Source organism: Rhododendron vialii, chromosome 8a (genome assembly GCF_030253575.1).
Source record: "Rhododendron vialii isolate Sample 1 chromosome 8a, ASM3025357v1".
NCBI classification, from domain to species: domain Eukaryota; kingdom Viridiplantae; phylum Streptophyta; class Magnoliopsida; order Ericales; family Ericaceae; genus Rhododendron; species Rhododendron vialii.
Genome location: NC_080564.1, coordinates 25,695,236 through 25,714,929, shown reverse-complemented (window position 1 = coordinate 25,714,929; position 19,694 = coordinate 25,695,236). Strand labels below are relative to the sequence as shown.

At 34.0% G+C, this 19,694-nt stretch overlaps 1 protein-coding gene across 4 annotated transcripts; it reads left to right on the top strand.

The window, feature by feature from the left end:
* Nucleotides 1-14,624: 14,624 nt before the first annotated feature.
* Nucleotides 14,625-17,918, top strand: LOC131297930 (F-box/kelch-repeat protein At1g74510-like). Of its 4 annotated transcripts, none has more exons than XM_058323140.1 (2): nucleotides 14,625-14,785; nucleotides 16,223-17,918. In XM_058323140.1, exon 2 carries the CDS (start codon nucleotides 16,292-16,294, stop codon nucleotides 17,612-17,614), a length of 1,323 nt encoding a protein of 440 aa, XP_058179123.1. In that variant the 5' UTR covers nucleotides 14,625-14,785; nucleotides 16,223-16,291; the 3' UTR covers nucleotides 17,615-17,918. The 4 variants fall into 4 exon arrangements, with proteins under 4 accessions (XP_058179123.1, XP_058179125.1, XP_058179124.1 ...); XM_058323142.1 differs by having other exon boundaries at nucleotides 14,635-14,785; nucleotides 16,226-17,918; XM_058323141.1 differs by having other exon boundaries at nucleotides 14,635-14,873; nucleotides 16,226-17,918.
* The last annotated feature ends 1,776 nt before the right edge of the window (nucleotides 17,919-19,694 follow it).

The window sequence follows — 19,694 nt, the reverse complement described above, 5'->3', positions numbered from 1 at the left end:
CGATGACGGTAGAAACGAAAAGTAGGAAACGGGTGCTATTTTGTGGAACACAAAATTAAAGCTTCATGACAAGCGACGAATATATACGAATTAAATTGAATTGAATTAAAGTTGAACACGAATAATGGGTAAGTTATATATAATATTGTTAAAGGATCTTTTCTTCAACTTTATGGGCATATGTCCTCCCTCCTCCAAATACAGTACATCTAAGCACTAGAACTTCTACACCTATAAGAAATGTAGGGCACAACCACCACTAATTTTTAGATGCCAATTATTAGTGATGTCAAGTACACCGAAATATGCCCCGTCCTTTTTCTAGTACGTACCTTAACATGAAATTCCTGCGCCATTTGGCAAGCGTCTACCACTTCCGCAAGCTAAACGCTACTATTTCCAAAATTCCACACTACGTTTTTATGCCGGCCCCTAGTTTTGAGTGGAAAACATATATACCTGTACGTAGTTCGAGTGGGAATCCAAAATTAGCATATGTGGACTTCTCTGTTTAGCTAGCTAGGTAAATGGGTAAACTCAAAATTCTTTTTCAAGATCTAATTAAGATATTACCATATATACCAATTTCTTAATTAATGTATATCGAACCGATCGAAAATGTGAGAATACCATATAGAAAGTCAGGATCAGATGTTTACACAGTTTGAAAATTTGATATGGATTTGCTTAATTAATTAGGTCACCAAGAGTTACGTACTTCGATTTTGGTTTTAGTCCGTTCTAATCATAAGAATCCCGAAAACTAGAATCATGTTGTCATTCTCGTTCGACATTCCAGTCATCCAAACCAAGTCAAAGAAAAAAAATTACGTGATTATACTAGGAAAATAACTCAAGAAGAGTACTACGCGCCACAAGACCCGCAATGTACAACGGTACACGTAACTACGTAAGGAGCAGGAAAATGTACAGCTGTGGTTTTTCAAGCGGTAGAAGTTTAAATTCGCCGATTACACTTCAATACAAGAGTAATGGTGTGCGTCTGTATGGTTATTTTTTCTCCTGCAACAACAAAAAGATTTTATTAATCTTTATAAACGATTACAAGATTAAACGGAATAAGAGTACACCGGCAAAAGTCACCTAAGATCACCGAGAAAAAAAGGGCAAAGAAGGCAAAACGCCAACCGAATACCAAAAATCCAACCAACGAAACCTAAACACCCCCAAGTGAGCCTCAAACCCAAAAAAAAACACAGACTCCCATCATCAAAACCAACGAAACCTAAACACCCCCCGCAATATGAATTTTAACAGTTTGGTACAGTAATTTACTACTTATCGATCTTTCACTAAACTAGCTAAATTGAAGGAAGATCTCGTAGAGAAATAACGTTGAACATGCCTTGCTGGGTAACTATAAGAAAGCAGCCTCTCGTAGAGAAATAACGTTGAACATGCCTTGCTGGGTAACTATAAGAAAGCAGCCTCTCTCTCTCTCTCTCTCTCTCTCTCTCTCTCTCTCTCTCTCTCTCTCTCTCTCTCTCTCTCTCTCTCTCTCTCTCTCTCTCTCTCTCTCTCTCTCTCTCTCTCTCTGGGTTGGCCTTGTGATCTTTGCTTGGAACTTAAGATTTTGCTTCATCCTAAAATTTCAAATTCGATTCTCATTATCAGCAACTCTTGAGTCACCTCACCCTCACACGTAAGCACATGAAACGGCTGTGGAAAGATTAGTCTTCATGCACGCAAGCTAATCCGTCACAACTCGTAATACCCATAAAAAAAGAAACTATAAGAAACATGTGTCTATTTAGGGCCTAAATTGGGTGAAGCAGTCCATGTGAGTGTTCAATTTATAGCTGGCCAAACGCAGTTTGGAGTGAGACATCATGTGGACATTGATTTCATATATAGCTGTAGAAAGGCAGTCTTGGACCGGAATTTTTATATTACGTACATTTACCTGAATTAACTAACAGAAGACTGTCATTCTCATATAGTACAATTTTTTGTAACCGGTACGGGGCCACTTTATGCACATTTCGGTTAATTTTATGACTCTATAACAACCGGATGAACCTAAAGTTGTTTCATAATTTGAAATGTTATGCTTTCATGGAATTCACCTTTTTAGCCTATTGAATATGGTTAGCTACAATTTCCGTTCATTGTGCAAGCGGGAGTCACGGCTGTTCAGATGACCCAAGTTGTATATATGCGTTGAAACTTTCTTCCGAACGGGAGTCACGTCCCTCCGGCCGGTGCGGACACGAAAGAAAGTGCTTCCAGTTGTTTGATTATTTAGGCTTTTCTTAAATAATAGGGTTTTTTGGGGGAGTTTTATTAGGGTGTCGCGTCTCTTTGGGGTCCATGATAAAGGGGCTCCTTTCAGGTACTATTGTAGAGAGTTCCTTAGGATACCAGTGCAGAGATAATTTGGTAGGGTCTATAAATTAGAAACAACCAATAGAAGTAATCGAGGGTAACGTTCATCCATGTTTGGTGAAGGTGAACAAATTCGGACTCGTAAGAGTACTGGGTCATCAAATATTATATTAAGACCTAACCTTTATTGTAATGTAGAACTTTAATGTTCACACATGTTCAAACAAATCTCCCCTAAAGAATTTTCGAAGTACCAAAAAAAAAATCTCCCCTCACGTGTGAACCGTACATATGGCCTTGATCACTCTCTTTGCATCCAAATTCTCCCTTGATTGTGATCTACTACTCTAAAATCATATCTCCCGAACTAGGCTTATTCCGCACCCACTCCATTGACTTAGAGTCATCCAATCACACCACTCCATCATCGAGCCACCTTGCTGCAAAGACCCACTTTAGACTTTAAGCATGTAAGTAGTGAGTCATCCAGCATTACATTAAGACCCAGCATTTTTCTTGTTTTTTCGATGTGAGACTTGGGTGCATTGTTCATGACCTTTTTTTATCTAAAACATTAGCGGCATTTTTTTACTTTTTGCAACTTTTTGTTAAGCTTCTCGATCCTTACCTTTTTGTCTATTTTGTTTTGTGTGTTTCGTTCGTCTTTTCTAAATTTTTGTTTGACGTCATATTTTTTGGATTAACTATTTATCTTGACGTGAGTAGTCTAAGAAGTACAAAATTATAGTCAAAAGTGGAAAAAAAAAGTTTACTAAAGACGAAAAAAATACCAAACAGCAATTTTTTTTCCTCTAAAGTGTCATCTTATATGAACTTTTTTCAACATCGACTCATATTTTATGCTTTTCTAATTTCTTTCGTCGATACAAACTATTAACCCTAAAAGTTACGACGAAAAACTCAACAAAAAGTTATGAAACGTAAAAAATGTCGATAAAATTTTAGACAAAAAGTTTAGAAGAATAGATAGCATCCACAATGGACTAACCGAAATTGGATAACCAAAAGTTGTCACATCACCTTTTGGTTATCCATTTTAGGGATCACTAAGGTTAGCAATGTAGAAGTCCACAATAGTATAACCAAAAGCGAAAAACTAAAACTTGTTAACATAAGAAATAGTAGTTTTTTTTAAAGTACTTTTCAAACTAATAAAAACCGTTTATTAGAAATAAAAAAATTTAAAAACATTTCTTTGAAATTAGTTTTTGAAAAAAAAAAGTTTGTATTTTTGAAGAAAACAGTTTTTGAGGGAAAAAATTTGAAACTCTTTTTCAAAATAATTTTTTGAAAACACTTTTTAAAAAAATATTTGCTAAAAAAAGGTTTTTAAAAAACTGTTTTTGAAAAAAAAAAAGGTTTTCTAAAAAGTTTTGAAAACATTGTTAAAAAAGATACTAGATAGAAGTAGAAGGGAATAAAGAGAAGGTTTTTATATAATGATATTTGTAATGGAGTGAGAAGATGTAGAATTCCAGAATTCACTAGATTTGATTATTAGCAAATATTGCTAGGTAGTTTTGGTTATCTAAGAATCAAAATTTTGTTAATTAGTAATATGTTACTAAATTTTGTTATTTCAATGTGAGCATTTTTTTTAACAAACACAATTAACTTTAACAATTTTTTTGATTTTGATTAGACCATTTTAAATGCTCTTAAATATGAGCATTGATAGGGTACATGAAATATTTTCATAAAATTAAGTACTCATAAAAGCAAATGAACGGTTCAGATTCCCACATTTTTAGTTAAAAATATTCATGCATGTTCTAACAAACATTATGCCGTTATTTACAGGTGCATGTTACTCTATAGTACTATCACAGCATCATAAATTGATGGGGTAAAACATGTCAATCTAACAAACTGATTAAGGTGGTGTTGTGGAACTTATTCGATCGTACCAATCAGTGCAAGTCACGTCAGTCGCTGTTAATTAAAGTCTTATTTAACAGTAACTTTCGTGACGGCGAGGCCCGTTCAACAAACCTCTTTTTAAAAAATAATAAAAATAAGCAGTTTATTTTATACAGTAGTATTTTTAAACTCAAAAAAAAAATTGATTTTTATTACACCGTTCAAAAAATCTCAACGAGATTTATCAAATAAGATCTCTATTGTTAGAAATATTATTTGCGTAAACGCATTATTTTTTAGCTTGAAATTGCTTTCTTAAAAAATAAATACTTATTTTGGATTCTAGAACGGATGAAAATTCATGACTTCACACTATGTTTTTTATTTATGTATAAATGTCAGAATAACAATTTGTTTTTACTAAAAAATACTACTTAGACAACAAAAATAAATAAAATGAGTTGTCTCGAATGGTGTGCATTTTTTTAACTACGATATCGAAAAGTTTCAAAATTATCATTTAGACAATAGCATGAACAGACTCTAACTCATTTTTTCGCACACACATATATACACACTCGTTAAGAATGTGAATCTTTGTTAATAGCCTAGGCACGACAACTCACAAGAATAAAACTCGAATTACAAGTATTTGACATCATTAAATTTCAAATGCATTCTTGGATGGAGGTGACATCAGAAATATGAGTATCTTAGGCTCCGTTTCGGAACACAAAAAAAAAAAAAAAAAAAAAGCCCTTATTTTTTAAGAAGTCAATTTCAAGCTCAAAAATTATGGGTTTATTGAAATTTAAAAATATGCAATATGGATCTTGTTTGAAAGATCTTTTATACGATGCAAAAAAAATTAAAAATTTATTTTTCATTTACTTTATTTTTGAGTTTGAAAATATAAAATTAGCTGCTTATTTTTTTAGAAGGTTTCTGGAACGGGGCCTAAGAATTATAGTGTATATATATTCTGATGAACATTTAGACCAAATAATTGTGCAACTATTTTCAAATTAAGTGGGTGGTCCCACTACTTTTATTGGTTCATGTACCGGTGCCTTAAATTATTGGAGCTGAATTAAAACATTGATGAGAAAGAACTAATTAATGAAATTGATATATTCATCTACTTTTGAGATGTGTAAATAAATTTGTACACCATTTTGATGGGGCTGCTCTTTCTTTTTCAGATTTTATTTCCTAAAAACATAGGGGTTTAACTTTATTGTGTTAGGGGTATATGCATTTGTATACCCCAAGAGTTGGCCGGTGGTTAATTAAAGTCTGAAAATTAAGAGTTTGCTTTCTCTTAAAATTTCATGTTCGAAATCTCTGATGTGCTATCAATTAATTAGTGGCCAGTTCATATAGAGCAAATTGACTTTAAATGGGGGCTTACTACCGGATAGTGGGTTGGTCCTCCATAATTAGTCTAGGTGTGCGTGTGCTGGCCCGATATTTGATCATAAAATAAAATGGAGTATGTGCATTTAACTTAACCAAGGCAAAGTTTTTTTTTGTTTTTTTTTGACAATAAGATGTCCGAGCCAGCTTGTGCATACCTCAACTAATTTCAGAATTCTAAAAAGTATCCACAATGACATAATAAAAAATACATAACTAATAGTTGTCATATCAGCTTTTGATTTTTCATTTGAGAAATTATAAAGTTAGCAATGTTGAGGTATACAATGGCATAATCAAAACTTGTCACATCACCTTTTCAAACTACAAAAAATTAAAAACTGTGAATATAGAAAATAATTTTTTTAAATAGTTTTGAAACTAATAAAAACTATTTATTAAAAATGGAAAATAGTTTTTGAATTCTTTTTTGGAAAAATTTTAAAAAAAAACAGTTTTTAAAAACACAATTTTTGTGTAACTACAGTTTTTGAAAAAGTAGTCTTTATATAAGAAAAGATTTTTAAACAAACAGTTTTAAAAAAATTCCCAAAAAAGAATAGTTGTTTTAGTACTGTGTAAAAACTGTTTATGAAAAACAGTCAAATTTTTTTTTGGAAAAATAATAATTTACTAGTAAAATACTTTTTGAAAACATTGTTGAGAGAGAGAGAGAGAGAGAGAAAACGTTTTTTTTGTGTAATGGTAAGTGTATTTGATTGAGAATATGTGAGATCCACTAAAATTGGTTAGGGTTTTTGCATGGTTATTTAAAGCCCAAAGTTTGATTATTTCTAATGAGGTTGCTTAGTATAATTATATCCGTAGTGGAATAACCAAGAGTCAATAATCAAAAGTTGTCACATCATCATTTGGTTATCCATTTAGGGGAGTTGCTAAGGTTAGCAATGCAGAGGGCCACAATGGTACAATCAAAATTGAATAACTAAAACTTGCCACATCACATTTTTAACTTATAAAAATCTAAAAATTATGACATGGAAATAATTTTTTAAAATAGTTTTCAAACAATAATTGGGAAGAAGTAAAAGAGAAAATAGTTTTTTGAAAACTTTGATTTTAAAAAAAACTGTAATTGAAAAGAAGTAAAAAAAATAAGCTTTTGAAAAAAAAACTTTTAAGAAAAATACTGTTTTCAAATAAACTGTTTTTGCAAAAAAAAAAAAAAAAAAGTTATGGGAAAACTGTTTAAAAAAAAAACTGTTTTCGCAAAGAAATAAAAACTATTTTTAAAAATATTTTTCTTAGAAACATGTTGAAAATGGAAGAAAAAGAAGGTTTTTGTGTAATGATGGTGTACTTCATTAAGAAAATTTGGGAACAACTAAATTTGGTTATTGGCAAAACGTTGCTAGCTTTGATTATTCAATGGCAAAAATTTGATGAGTTATCCATAGTGGTATAATCAAAACCAAAAGGCTGCTAAGATTAGCAACATTTGTTAAATAAAGAGCTCACATTGGAATAACTAAACATAACAACCTCTCAGCAACTCATCAAATTTTGGCCATTGAATAATCAAAACTAGCAATCTTTTGTCAATAATCAAGTTAAGTTATCCCCATATTTCCTCAATTAAGTACACCATCATTACACAAAAACCTTCTTTCTCTTCCATTTTCAACATGTTTCTAAGAAAAATACTTTTAAAAACAGTTTTTTTTTTTATTAAAACTGTTTTTTTGCAAAAACAGTTTTTTTATTTTTATTTTTTTCAAAAACTGTTATTTTGAAAAAAGAAAAACTTTTTTTTTCAAAAAAGGTTTTTTTTTTTAAATTTTTTTCCCAAATTTTTTTTAATCAAAGTTTTTTAAAATTTAATTTCTCCTTTTCTAATAACCTATTTTTATTAGTTTGGAACCTATTTCAAAAAAATTGTTTTCTATGTCATAATTTCTAGATTTTTATAAGTTGAAAAAGTGATATGGCAAGTTTTGGTTATTCAATTTTGATTGTACCATTGTGAACTTCTATATTACTAACCTTAGCAATCCCTTAAATGGAAAACCAAAAGATAATATGACAACTTTTAACTATCCAATTTTGATTATTCTACTGTGGATGCTCTTACTAAGATGTTGCTAAGTTTGATTATTTCAATATGAGCTTTTTTTGAGCAAATGTTACTAACCTTTAGCAACCTTTTGGTTTTAATAATATCAACATCGATGCTCTAACATTGTTAAGTTTAGAAATTTATACTATTGATTATGCCATTGTGGATACCCCTAACGACTGGGTGAATCTAGCCCCAAGTTTAAGCAAAGTAGTTACGACTAGAATTACGTAAATTCCTATTACCGTATTCTAGATTCGATCACAGAGTAAATTGCACCAGATGCATTGTATTAGTTACTTTCACATGGATACAAATAATAATTTTATATGTGGAGAGAGATAGAGCTCATCAAAAGCTCAATTCTTTAATGCAGCATATCAAAAGCTCTATTCTTTAATGCTTTTTTGCTTTCGAACTTCAAATCTAATGGTTCCCATAATTATAAGGCTTATTCTGAGACGTTAATGTCCATATCATCTGAGCTACAAGAATAAGTATAAATACATGCCTCATTATTTGAATACTTTTTGGTGGGACATTTTGTTCCATTGGCTTTTTAACATTACGATCAGGGGTTGTTTCTGGTAGTGAAAAACTTGTAAATTTTTATTTGTGGTTGAGAAGTTGTTAGGTGTTTCCGGTAAATAAGTTGTTAAGAAATATCAAGTTATTTCCGATAGTGAATAAGTTGTTAATGGGTTTATGAGTAGAATTACTGTAACAAAAAAAGTTTTTGTTGACAACTTTTTTGTTAGTGGAAACGAAATGATAAAATACATTAAGTTTTTGGTATTTTTTGTTAGTAGAAACACCCCCAGTGTAATTTTTACCCCTTCAATGTCAACTTCTAAGTATTCTTTTTTCCCAATAGATAAAAAGATCATTTACAACATGCATGAATTATAACGTACAAATCCGAGACACACATCATTTATGAGAGTTCATGAAATAACCAAGCCAAAAAACTCAACCAGCACAAGAAATTTAAATAAGCATACCATATGGAAGCAACAAATTAAGAACGAATGGAAAGCCCATCAAAGTGAAAAATACTTACACGCTGATAGAAAGATTTGAACTCTTGACATCAATCTCTTGTGAGATGCAAGAGTTCTGGCCAATAAAGCCAGCCCCAGTTTGTCTATGTATTCAGAAGCTTTAATTTTGTTCGGATTTAATTTGTCAAGAGAAATTTGTGAACTTGGTTTCCGGTAGCTTAATTTGATACATTAGTAACAGATTTCCAATAGAAAGAATGTTAGTAATCCGCATCCTCTCCATTACACCCATTGGAATGGTGTTCGAACTGAGAATATGACAGTGCACTTTCATCCACAAATCATGGTGGATTATGTGTTAATGATAATTTCTGAGAGAGATAATCCACACAGGACCTGTACCGATATGCGAATTTTCAATACTATGGTGCATGTGTCGCATTTCTAGTTATATATTTCTTCAAGGATCTTGCTACTGGTACAGCAAGTTCTGCACAAACAGCGCGTACAGCGCACGTTTGGGCCCGTATCGGGTCAAACAAAAATAATCGGAGCCGCTCATTTTGTTCAATATATTTTGCTTAAAGTCACTGTAAAAAATCAGCTTCATTCGAAAACGATAAGGGCATTTGCGAAGCGTCCAAAATCGCTTTAGAATTCTTTTACAGGGATTTTGGATGCTTCGCAAATGCCCTTATTGTTTTCGGATGAAGTTGATTTTTTACAGGGGACCTTAAGCAAAATATATTGAACAAAATGAACGGTTCCAATTATCTTTGTTAGATCCGAGACGGGCCCAAACGAGCGTTGTACGCGCTGTCTGTGTAGAACCTGCCGTACCAGCAGCATTTATGTTTCTTCAAATCCATGTTTATCACTCATCTTGCATGTCACAAATCTCTCTGGTTTGATGCATAGTACGTTTTGATCAGAGTTAACATTTTCGACTATGTCAAACGAGAGAGAGAGAGAGAGAGAGAGAGAGAGAGAGAGAGAGATTTTAGACTTCTAAATCCTTTTGTTTGAATTTTTGTAACTTAAATTTAAAATTGTATCATGACCCGGTAAGTGTAGAGATCAGAGATGATCGAATATAAACACATAATAACACACACTCACACAAATATCGATATAATCCCTTAGTCATAGACAACATTGGCATGCATATTCCCCTAAGATACTACGTACTACAGCTAAATCAAAAACTTTATTTAGTGATCAGTAGGGTTTATCTCAAGTCCAACCTAGCTAGCTATAATCCAAGACCTAAATGTAATCAACACATCTTTAATTAACCAGCAAATATAACGTGTCATTAAGATCTCTGTCTTCGACAAATATATATATATGATGATGTGGTTGGAAACTACAGGCCCTTGCCCCAAAATAAAGAAAAAGTTTGAAATCTGAAAATGACCGGCCGGTTCGAAAAGTAATGCGAAAAGTTTTGATTGAAATACTTAATCAACCGGTTCCAAATAGATACTAATAAATGTTGTATTTGGATGTGTTGTTGAGAATTTTTTAGTTTAGTTTTTGGGATAATGAGTAGAAAGAGAAATTAGGGTAATAATTGAAGAAATGAGTAATAAGTGAGGAGAGATAGAGGGAAATGATAATAATGATTGGTGATAGAGGTAATGAGTAGAGAGATAAATGTAAGTAATGATTGAAAGTAGGGATAATGAATGTTTTTTTAGTTGGAATTTTTTTTCCAAATTAAAAGTGAACCGAACAAAGCAAGTTACTTTCAAACTCTTCTCAGCCGACCCTATATCTCTCTCTTCCTGTACCTCAACCCTAACCACTACAACTCCTCTTCTCCCTTCCCCTCCCCCGTGGGTTTCATACTCGTGTGCAGTGGCAGGAGGAGAAGGCCATGGTACTATTCTGACTTATTTTCTTTGCTTTTTTTCTTTTTTTTCTTCTGTCTCTCCAGATCAACGATTTTTTTTAACGGCTTGTCGGCTAATCTGTGAGAGTTTTGTCTCTCATTTTACGAGAGTTAGTTTCATCTTTGGATGAATTTTGTCTACAGATCGGATTCTCTCAATCGAGGTTACTTCACAACGATATCTGTGCTTCAGCGTTTTATCCCTACACGATATTTTTGGCGAGCAACTCATGATGACTTGGCAAATCTATAGTTTTTGGGAGTTCATACTTGGTTGAAGTATATCGGATCATCTGGGTATTTGATGTTTTTGTCCTTAACTTTGCAGTTTTTCTCGTTTGATACTCCTGATTAGATGTTAGGCAGTTTAAAAATGTCGCTATTGCATCAGGTCATGCCTGAGTTACGATGAAAGACATCGATTGCCTTGTGATTTATTCGTTTTATATTTGTCAGACAATTAGTTTGGCTTTGTCCAAGTTCTTTGTAATAATTTTCGTTTTGTAAGTGCCGCTAGGCGTTTATCAATACATTCTTCTCATTTTGACAAATAAAAAAATAAAAATTTACTTTCATTTATGCATGTAGTAAACTTCACAAGTTGGAGTAATTTTAAATTTCTAACATACTGTATTAAATATATTTATGATGTCACAGTCCAATTACAATTCAATTGTAGTTGACCTGAGGTTGAACCATGGCCCGTCAATACAGTCCCTGTTTCCTTGATTTCACTCCGATTTTTCGGTTTCAAATTTGAAGAATAATATCCCTCTCGTTTTCCCTCACGCGCGCATCTCCAATCTCTTCTTCCCCTTTATGGTCTGTTTCTAATTCCATGATTGGCAAGAAAGCCAGATAAAACAAACAGAACATAACTACCAGTAGTTAATTTGTAGGATTTCAAAAGAAAAATTCTATCATGCCTAATTAACCAAGTCCCCATAATTACTGATTGAAAGACGAAAAATTAACTAGGAAGGTATAAATATTAACCCTTCATATTTTTGGCAAATACAGGTAATAAAAAATAACTAGCTAGATGCATGATTGAGGCACGGGACGGGGCCCAAAAAAATTGTAAATAGGCAGGAATGGACCATAACAAACTTGACAGGACCTTTGCTCAGTAAGCTTTTGAGTTTTGTAATGACAACCTTTATACAACTAATGAGGGTTAGTACTTAGTACAGAGTATTTTAGGTCTCAAAGAAAAAATTAAAAACGGGACCTTTTACATGCTTCAAAAATAACCAATTTAAAAAATTTTAATCAATTTCAATGGAAAATACTACAAGTATTAGAAAAATATAAACACAAAAGAGATAATTAATAATAACCTTTTTATTAATGTAAAAAGTATTACGTCTATATCATTTTCCTCGCATTTTTAGTGATAAAAGTAATAATTAAGCTCTCATATTTTAGCCGATTCAAAACAAGAATCTTCGTCCACAGCTTGTCCATCGATACGTTTGAAGTTTTGTCAATTTCAAGCTAGGGCTCGGGAACGATGGTAAGGATGAAGGCAACGTTTTTCATTCATTGAAACAAGCTAGGACAAAACACTGCTTACTGCTATTAATACTTACACTTATTGTGAAATTTAACCCACAACTTTTAAAATTATATCTTTATCACCAATTTTTTGAGCCCTTTGATTTGAGCTTCCATAAAAACTAATTGGACACTAAGTATAATTGGACATTTGCTAACTAATTTCATGTATTATATACTCCCAAATGAGAGAAATTTTGGGGGCTCCGTGGCGCCGCATCATCGGCGAATGTCGAAAGTTGGATGAAACCGATTAGAGAATTTGTTAGCTTGGATACTAAATCAAAATCCTACTCGTAAACTTAATTATTTTATTCGTTTTGTGTGTTTTGTTTTTCTTTTCAAAATTTTTGTTAAATTCAAGGGATATTTTTTGGATTAATCATCTATCTTGACGAGAGGAGTCTAAAATTATGACCGAAAGTAAAAAAAAAGTTTACTAAAGACGAAAAAATATCAAATTACTGTCTGATTTGTCTAAAGTGTCGTTTTATTTGAATTTTTTCAATATCAGTCCATATTTTTATACTTTTCCGATTCGTCTCGTCGAGACAAACGATTAACCCAAAAATTACGACGAAAAACTAAACAAAAAATTACAAAAAATAAAAAATACTGAAATAAATTTCAAATTTATAAGTTTATAAGAACGTACCCTCAATTGAAAGCTCCAATTATATATGTTCCAAACACATGTACGGAACAACTATACAGTGAAAGTGACTACACCTCATTTTTGCATTAAAAAAAAAACTCAGACAGGTTTAGTTTTAATCTAACTAATCCTATCCTGAGCTCATACTACAATAATCAGAATTATTCATTTTATAGATCCAGTCGAAAAATATATGATGATAAAATATATGATCTCAAATTATTGAAAAACAAATGATAGGTGCTTGCGCATCCTAATGTTAAATGAGTTTCGATTTTGTTGTACGGAATTATTTTCGTGACAAATATATTTTAAAAACTATTTCATGAAGATACCGATCACAAGATTGGTCTTTCGATCTTGAGCTCTCAAACGATTTCGATTATCGATGTGAACGGTGTCGATTATCAACATGAGATTGGAATGAGTCAAAAAGAGGCTTCGTTTCGGAACAAAAAAAAAAGTTCTTATTTTATAAGAATGCAATTTCAAGCTCAAAAAATATAAATTTATTGAAATCTAAAAATATGCAATATAGATCTTATTTGAAAATTTTCGATAAAATTTTTTATACGATGTAAAAAAAATATAAAATAAACTGTTTATTTTTTAAAAAAGTTTCTAGAATGGAACCAAACTCCAGATGAGTACTCCTCCACATGATTCCAAGTTTCCAATAGTGACAGTGGAGATCAAATCAAACTTCCTCTCTCATCAATTACGCCCAGAAAGGCAAAGGAGAAAAAGGCTGCACGGGGGAAAAATGCTACGGAACGGACAGGCGTACGGCGAACGGGCAGGAGCAAAGCTTCCATCTCTCTCACTCTCTCTTTTTACGAAAAGTCTATGAGTACATATACAGAGCGTTTTGGACCTATATCGGATCCTAAAAAATGATCCGAATTGTTCATTTTATTCAAAATAATTTGTTTAAGGTTTCTGTAAAAATAAACTTAATCAAATATTGGTAAAAATGATTACAAAACATCTAACTTTATTTCATAATCTAGGCTTAGTTTATGAAGAAAAATTTGATGTTTCGTATATGCCTATACCGATTTTGGATAGAGTTTATTTTTTTTACAGTGGTGCGAAACAACCCATTTTAAACAAAATGAGTGTCTCGAATCAATTTTTTGGGACCCGAGATGGGTCAAATATGTATGTACCTATTTATATATACCTCTAGCATAATTGTTTTTTTTTATCCTCCATTTCTGTCCAATTTCCGACTGTCGTGGGCCTATACTGGAGCCACGACAATGGTCAATGCCATTTATATTTTAAATCTATCATTTTCATACATAAAATTAGCTTGATTAGACTCCGATAGCTATGATAACAGATCGATCATTCTTATGATTGATAAAATATACTACTATGAAAGTTTTGACGGTTTATTTAGTCTAGTACAAATATAAAATGTTTATTAAGAAATCGATGTCTGATCAAACTAATTTTTTTCTATAACATATTTCTTTACGGTATCTAAAATGTGAATGGTTCCGATCATTATTTCGTGCTCTCGACTAATCCACTACAGTCTACAGTTCAAAACTGGTCCGAAAAGGGAAACACCATTTTAAATAAAACCCCGAAAAAAATGTTAAAACCAGGGGGACGTGCTTACACGTGCACTAACGACCGTTTGAGCGTTCCGTTACCGAGATGCCGCCGACCAGTTAACGGCGTCTCTCTCTCTCTTTAACTCTCTCCGCCTTAAGCCGTTCTGGGCCCGCCACCACTCCCCTGACCCCCTTCTTTCCGTTAAAACTATATAGAGAGAGAGATAGATACAGCCATACAGGGATGCCGCATATAAAACCAGGGAAAATGAATGACAGAGAGGATGCTAGTGTAGAGAGAGAGAGAGAGAGAGAGAGAGAGAGAGAGAAGAATACATGAAGAACAGTGAGTGAATAACTGTTATCGAATAATTCTCTTCGCAATATAAATCGGTGAGTTCTCTCCCCATTTTATTATCCCAATTCGATCTGAATGCGCTTTGATTGCTCCTTTGTGTGTTCGTTTCCAGCTCAATCTCAGGTGAATAATTGAATGCTACGAAATGTAATTGCAGTTTCCTAATTTGATGACTTTTTAAAAACTAGATCTTTCTGATAGGGGGAAATTAAAAAAAAGACTTCCTTTTCTTTTGTGCCTGTGGGTTTGATTGAATAGTTAGCTTTCGGATTACGGCTGGTGCTTAATTATCATTGAAAAAGTATAGTCTGGATTAATGGGTTTGGACTTGGACTTGGATTTGATTAAATGGTGAAACTCTCAGATTACAGCTGGTCTTGTTATCTGTAAACTTTAGTGTGGTTTGGATTTGGGTTAGGATTTGAAGATCTGATTTGAAGCTTCTAGGGCTTTTTATTCATGCTGTTGAATATATACCTTGTGGGTTTTGTGCAGATTCTTTTGAATTTATTTATTGGGTTAGTCTCGTTACTGATTTGAATTGGGTGATTAAGGAACTGTTGCTAGAAATAAGCAGTTTTGATTAATAATTTTTCACCAAATATACGTATTGAAAAAGGTTTTTTTTCTGCTGTTCAGTTGCTATCTAGGATATATCTTGTTTTGTAAATTGGATGTGTACCTATTGTCTTTTCTGGAAAAGGGCTCATTTTTATCATCTGAATATGGTATGATTCTCATTGTAACTGACAAGCTCTATGATGAGTTGTTGGCTGAACGGTTTAATGTCGAGATCGTTGCATTGATGAAGAAAGTCACAGAAATTTTGAAGTCCGGAATATCTATGTCAGCAATGTCTAGGATACATCCGTTTTGGTAATTGGATATGTAGAGTCTTCTATTTATGCCAAAGTTCTGTTTTTTATCATCTGAAGTTTGGTATTATGCTCAGAATAACGGACATGCGGTAATGAGTTGTTCACTGATGGAGTGATTGGTTTAATGTTGAGATCAGTGCATTGATTAAGAACGTCACAGATTTTTCTTTTAAATTTCCGTAAAGGTTTGTCTCAGCAGATCTTGGATATATCTGTTTTGTATGTTGGGTGTCTTCTTTCTATTTCCAAGGTCTCATTTTTGTAATCTGGATACGCTGTTATGCTCATGGTAACCGACACGCAATATTATGAGTTGCTGACTAACTGGCTCTTGGTTTGATTCTGCTGAAGAAGAGACACGAGCTTTTGCATTGATTGTTCTTTGATTAAGAACGTCAGAGATTTTTTTTAAGAACTTTCCTAAATGTATATTTTAGCTGTCATATTGGATACATCAGTTTTGTATGTTGGGTGTCTTCTTTCTATTTCCATGGTCTCATTTTTATAATCTGGATGTGGTGTTATGCTCATGGTAACTGACAAGCAATGTTATGAGTTGTTGACTAACGGGCTCTCACTTTTATTTTGCTGAAGAAGAGACACGGGCTTTTGCATTGATTGCTCTTTGACGTATTACACCCACTCCTCCGACTAAATTTTGCCATGTGGGAAGGTCCGTCATTTCTTGTCTCCCGACAATTGCCCAGTTCCTGCAAGCATGAGAGCATGTTGATTTACAACAGATTCTGCGTGATCAAACTTTCAAACGGTAAGCGCCGTTTGGAAGTTGAAGGGAACTTGCTTAGCAAGTCAACCAAGCTGTCTGACGTCATTGTTGTGAAGGAAGAAACAGTGATTTGTGATCTTTTAATATCTCAAACGCGCCAATCGGATAATGGGTGCCGCAATGGTGACCAATCAAATTCAAGCTCCCTCATCCACCAAATTGGACGTGACATCTCTATAAATTGTCTGCTCCGCTGCTCAAGATCAGATTACGGATCGATTGCCTCTTTGAATCGAAGCTTTCGGTCTCTAATTCAGACTGGTGAGCTATATAGGCTTAGGCGAAAGATGGGAATTATCGAACACTGGGTTTATTTCTCTTGTAATCTTCTTGAATGGGAGTCATTCGATCCTGTTCGCCTTCGATGGATGCATCTGCCAAGGATGACATCAAACGAGTGCTTCATGTGCTCGGACAAGGAATCATTGGCGGTTGGTACCGAGCTACTTGTATTTGGAAAGGAGATTAGGTCGCATGTGATTTACAAATATAGCATATTGACGAACTCATGGTCATCGGGTAGAGAGATGAACGAACCAAGATGCTTGTTTGGGTCTGCCAGCCTTGGGGAAATTGCGATTGTTGCAGGAGGTTGTGACCCAGAGGGCAATATCTTGAGTTCAGCAGAGATTTATAACTCGGATACCGGTACATGGTTGTCTCTTCCAAGAATGAATAAACCTAGGAAAATGTGTTCTGGGGTGTTTATGGATGGGAATTTCTATGTCCTTGGGGGAATTGGAATAGGAAATCCAAATGTGCTTACATGTGGGGAGATGTATGATTTGGAGACAAGAAAATGGTACGAGATTCCCAATATGTTCCCAGCACGAAACAGCGTGACTGGGGAAAGAGAGCCACCTGCGACATCCAGGGCACCTCCTTTGCTTGCTGTAGTGAAGAATGAGCTGTATGCGGCGTATTATGCGGAAAATGAAGTGAGGAAGTATGACAAGGAGAGGAATCTGTGGTCAACAGTTGGGAGGTTGCCTGAACGGGCAGCCTCCATGAATGGTTGGGGGCTGGCGTTTAGGGCATGCGGGGACCAGCTTATTGTAATCGGCGGACCAAGGGCTTTAGGTGGAGGTGTCATAGAGGTTAATGCTTGGGTGCCAGATCAAGGGCCCCCACAGTGGAGCTTACTTGCCAGTAAGCATTTGGGAAGTTTTGTCTATAATTGCGCTGTGATGGGTTGCTGAGGTGTGTAATTTTGGCAACAATGTTGTGCACTATATGAAGTCCCCTTCTGGTAATATGTCTTCCATATGGGGGCAAAATTCTAGATTTTACTCAATCTTCGTAAATATCTTCTCAAAGAAGATCTTGAGGTTTCTCAGTCTTCTTATCTTATTTCTGTCCTTTTGGTTTTCACCTCTTTGTAGTTTCCATGAAAGTTTTTCCAAAGGTTGGCATCCTGAAGAACAATCATAGACTAATAAGTGAAGTACCAGTACATTTTTAATGTTGTATTCAAGCGCCACAACCTGTTTTGTTGGTTCGTTATCTCGTTTGTGTGCTGCTTCTTCTTCTTTTTTTCCCTCTCTGCAGTAATTTTTACCTTTGATGCTTTATATTTTTAAGGCACGACGATATCTGCATTCTGCTGTTTCTAGATAACTGCGAAGTAGTGTGTCTTTATGTGTTTTGAACTGATGTATGTGTTTTGAACTGATGTGACTGTAATCAACTCAGGCGATTAGGTTTTTTTCTTTTATTCTGGGTTATGTTGACTTGATCTAAGAACTCAGAACTCTTTGTTGTAGGGGGAAATAGATTTTTGAACTTCAAACGAACCTTTCAACTTTTCAAGTCAGTTAAGATTTGTTCTTACTCATCGTTGGTGTATTTGTTTTGAACACATTGAAATATTCTATGTAACCTACAATTATGCTATGCTTCATGTTTTCCTTTCTGACAGCTGATAAATCTAGTTAGGAAATGGAATGTTTCCCTCTGTTGCTCACAAGTATGCCATCATTTTTTTCCTGGATAACAAAGAATGCAGAAGAGAAAAATATTGGCGCGTCCCATCTTTTAGATTGAAATTAGATGAATATGACATCTAGACATACACGCTCACCCCAGAGCTGTAGATAAGTGCACATGGGCATAATCTTATGCATGGAGGTAAATTATAAATTCAAGGAATGGTAGAGACTGGGTGGATTAACTTAGTTAATAATTCATTGTAAGAGCATTTGTTTGTTTTTATTTGAACAGTATAGGAGCATTTGTTGGAAATATCTGCTTTGATAGAAAATCCTTCGACTGAAATTTCCCTTAAATACTCTTTTGTTATAAAGGGTATTGGTTGGAGGTTTCCTTTTAGCTCTGTTTATTTTGACGGAGACCTCGTAGGGGAATATTCTTTCTAGGAAAGTAAGTCAATGAATTTTGTTTGATGGTATTTTCTGCACACGAAGAGGCGATATCATTTGCCGTGAAGCTTTCTGGACGAATTTGTATAAAGCCTCAAATTTGGTGTTATTTTTTTCTGCATCAGAAATATTTGTACTTGAGATAGTTTTCTTGCTTTATTTCCATTCCAAAATTTCTTAATGAAGCTTTTTCCTCCACTGAAGCTCCTTTTCTGCAAATTCTCCTTGCAGTGTCAGTCTCAATCATAAGCATATATTTCGACAACCTAGCACGCATCTTTTTGTGATCATCTGTCCTATTTGGTACTCATATATTCATACATCTCTTCTCTCTCTTTTAGGCCAATTGGGTTTGTGGTTTGGTAGTTGAATTCATTACATCAGTGAGTATTTGCACTTCACACGAGAGAGCACTATTTGTTGTTTCTTGAGCACAAGCACGTGATTTTGTCACGCATTGGTCGCTCCTTTTACATTTTACATTTTGCTTTGGCATTGTGTTTCTTTGAGCTAAATTTGTTACCTATCGAAATTGTGAATCTCAGAACATGCCTTACGCACAAAAAGTGGAACTTCATCTTGGAGTATTGTATGAGTTTCACAGTAATGAGCAATTTTTACGAAATTCTAGCGGATGTGTCACCTATGAAGGTGGACTGCAGTACTGAATGTTACGTGAATCATTGGTTGAGGTTCTTCATATTGTGTGTTAGTCTTTTGAAAATAGAACACGGATTGGAGGCTGTTTTTGAGCTGTAAATTACTTGAGCAAGGTTGCAATCATATGTTTGTCCATCATTTGTAGTCATTTTCACGCGCCCTGCTAACTTTTGGATCAGACCTTGTCTTAAAGTGTGACAACTAGTTGACGTTTACCTTTTCACCGCAATATGTTTCATGT

Excerpts from the sequence above, each read along its gene's own strand:
- LOC131297930 (XM_058323140.1), top strand. The coding sequence starts at position 16,292 with ATGTGGGAAGGTCCGTCATTTCTTGTCTCCCGACAATTGCCCAGTTCC.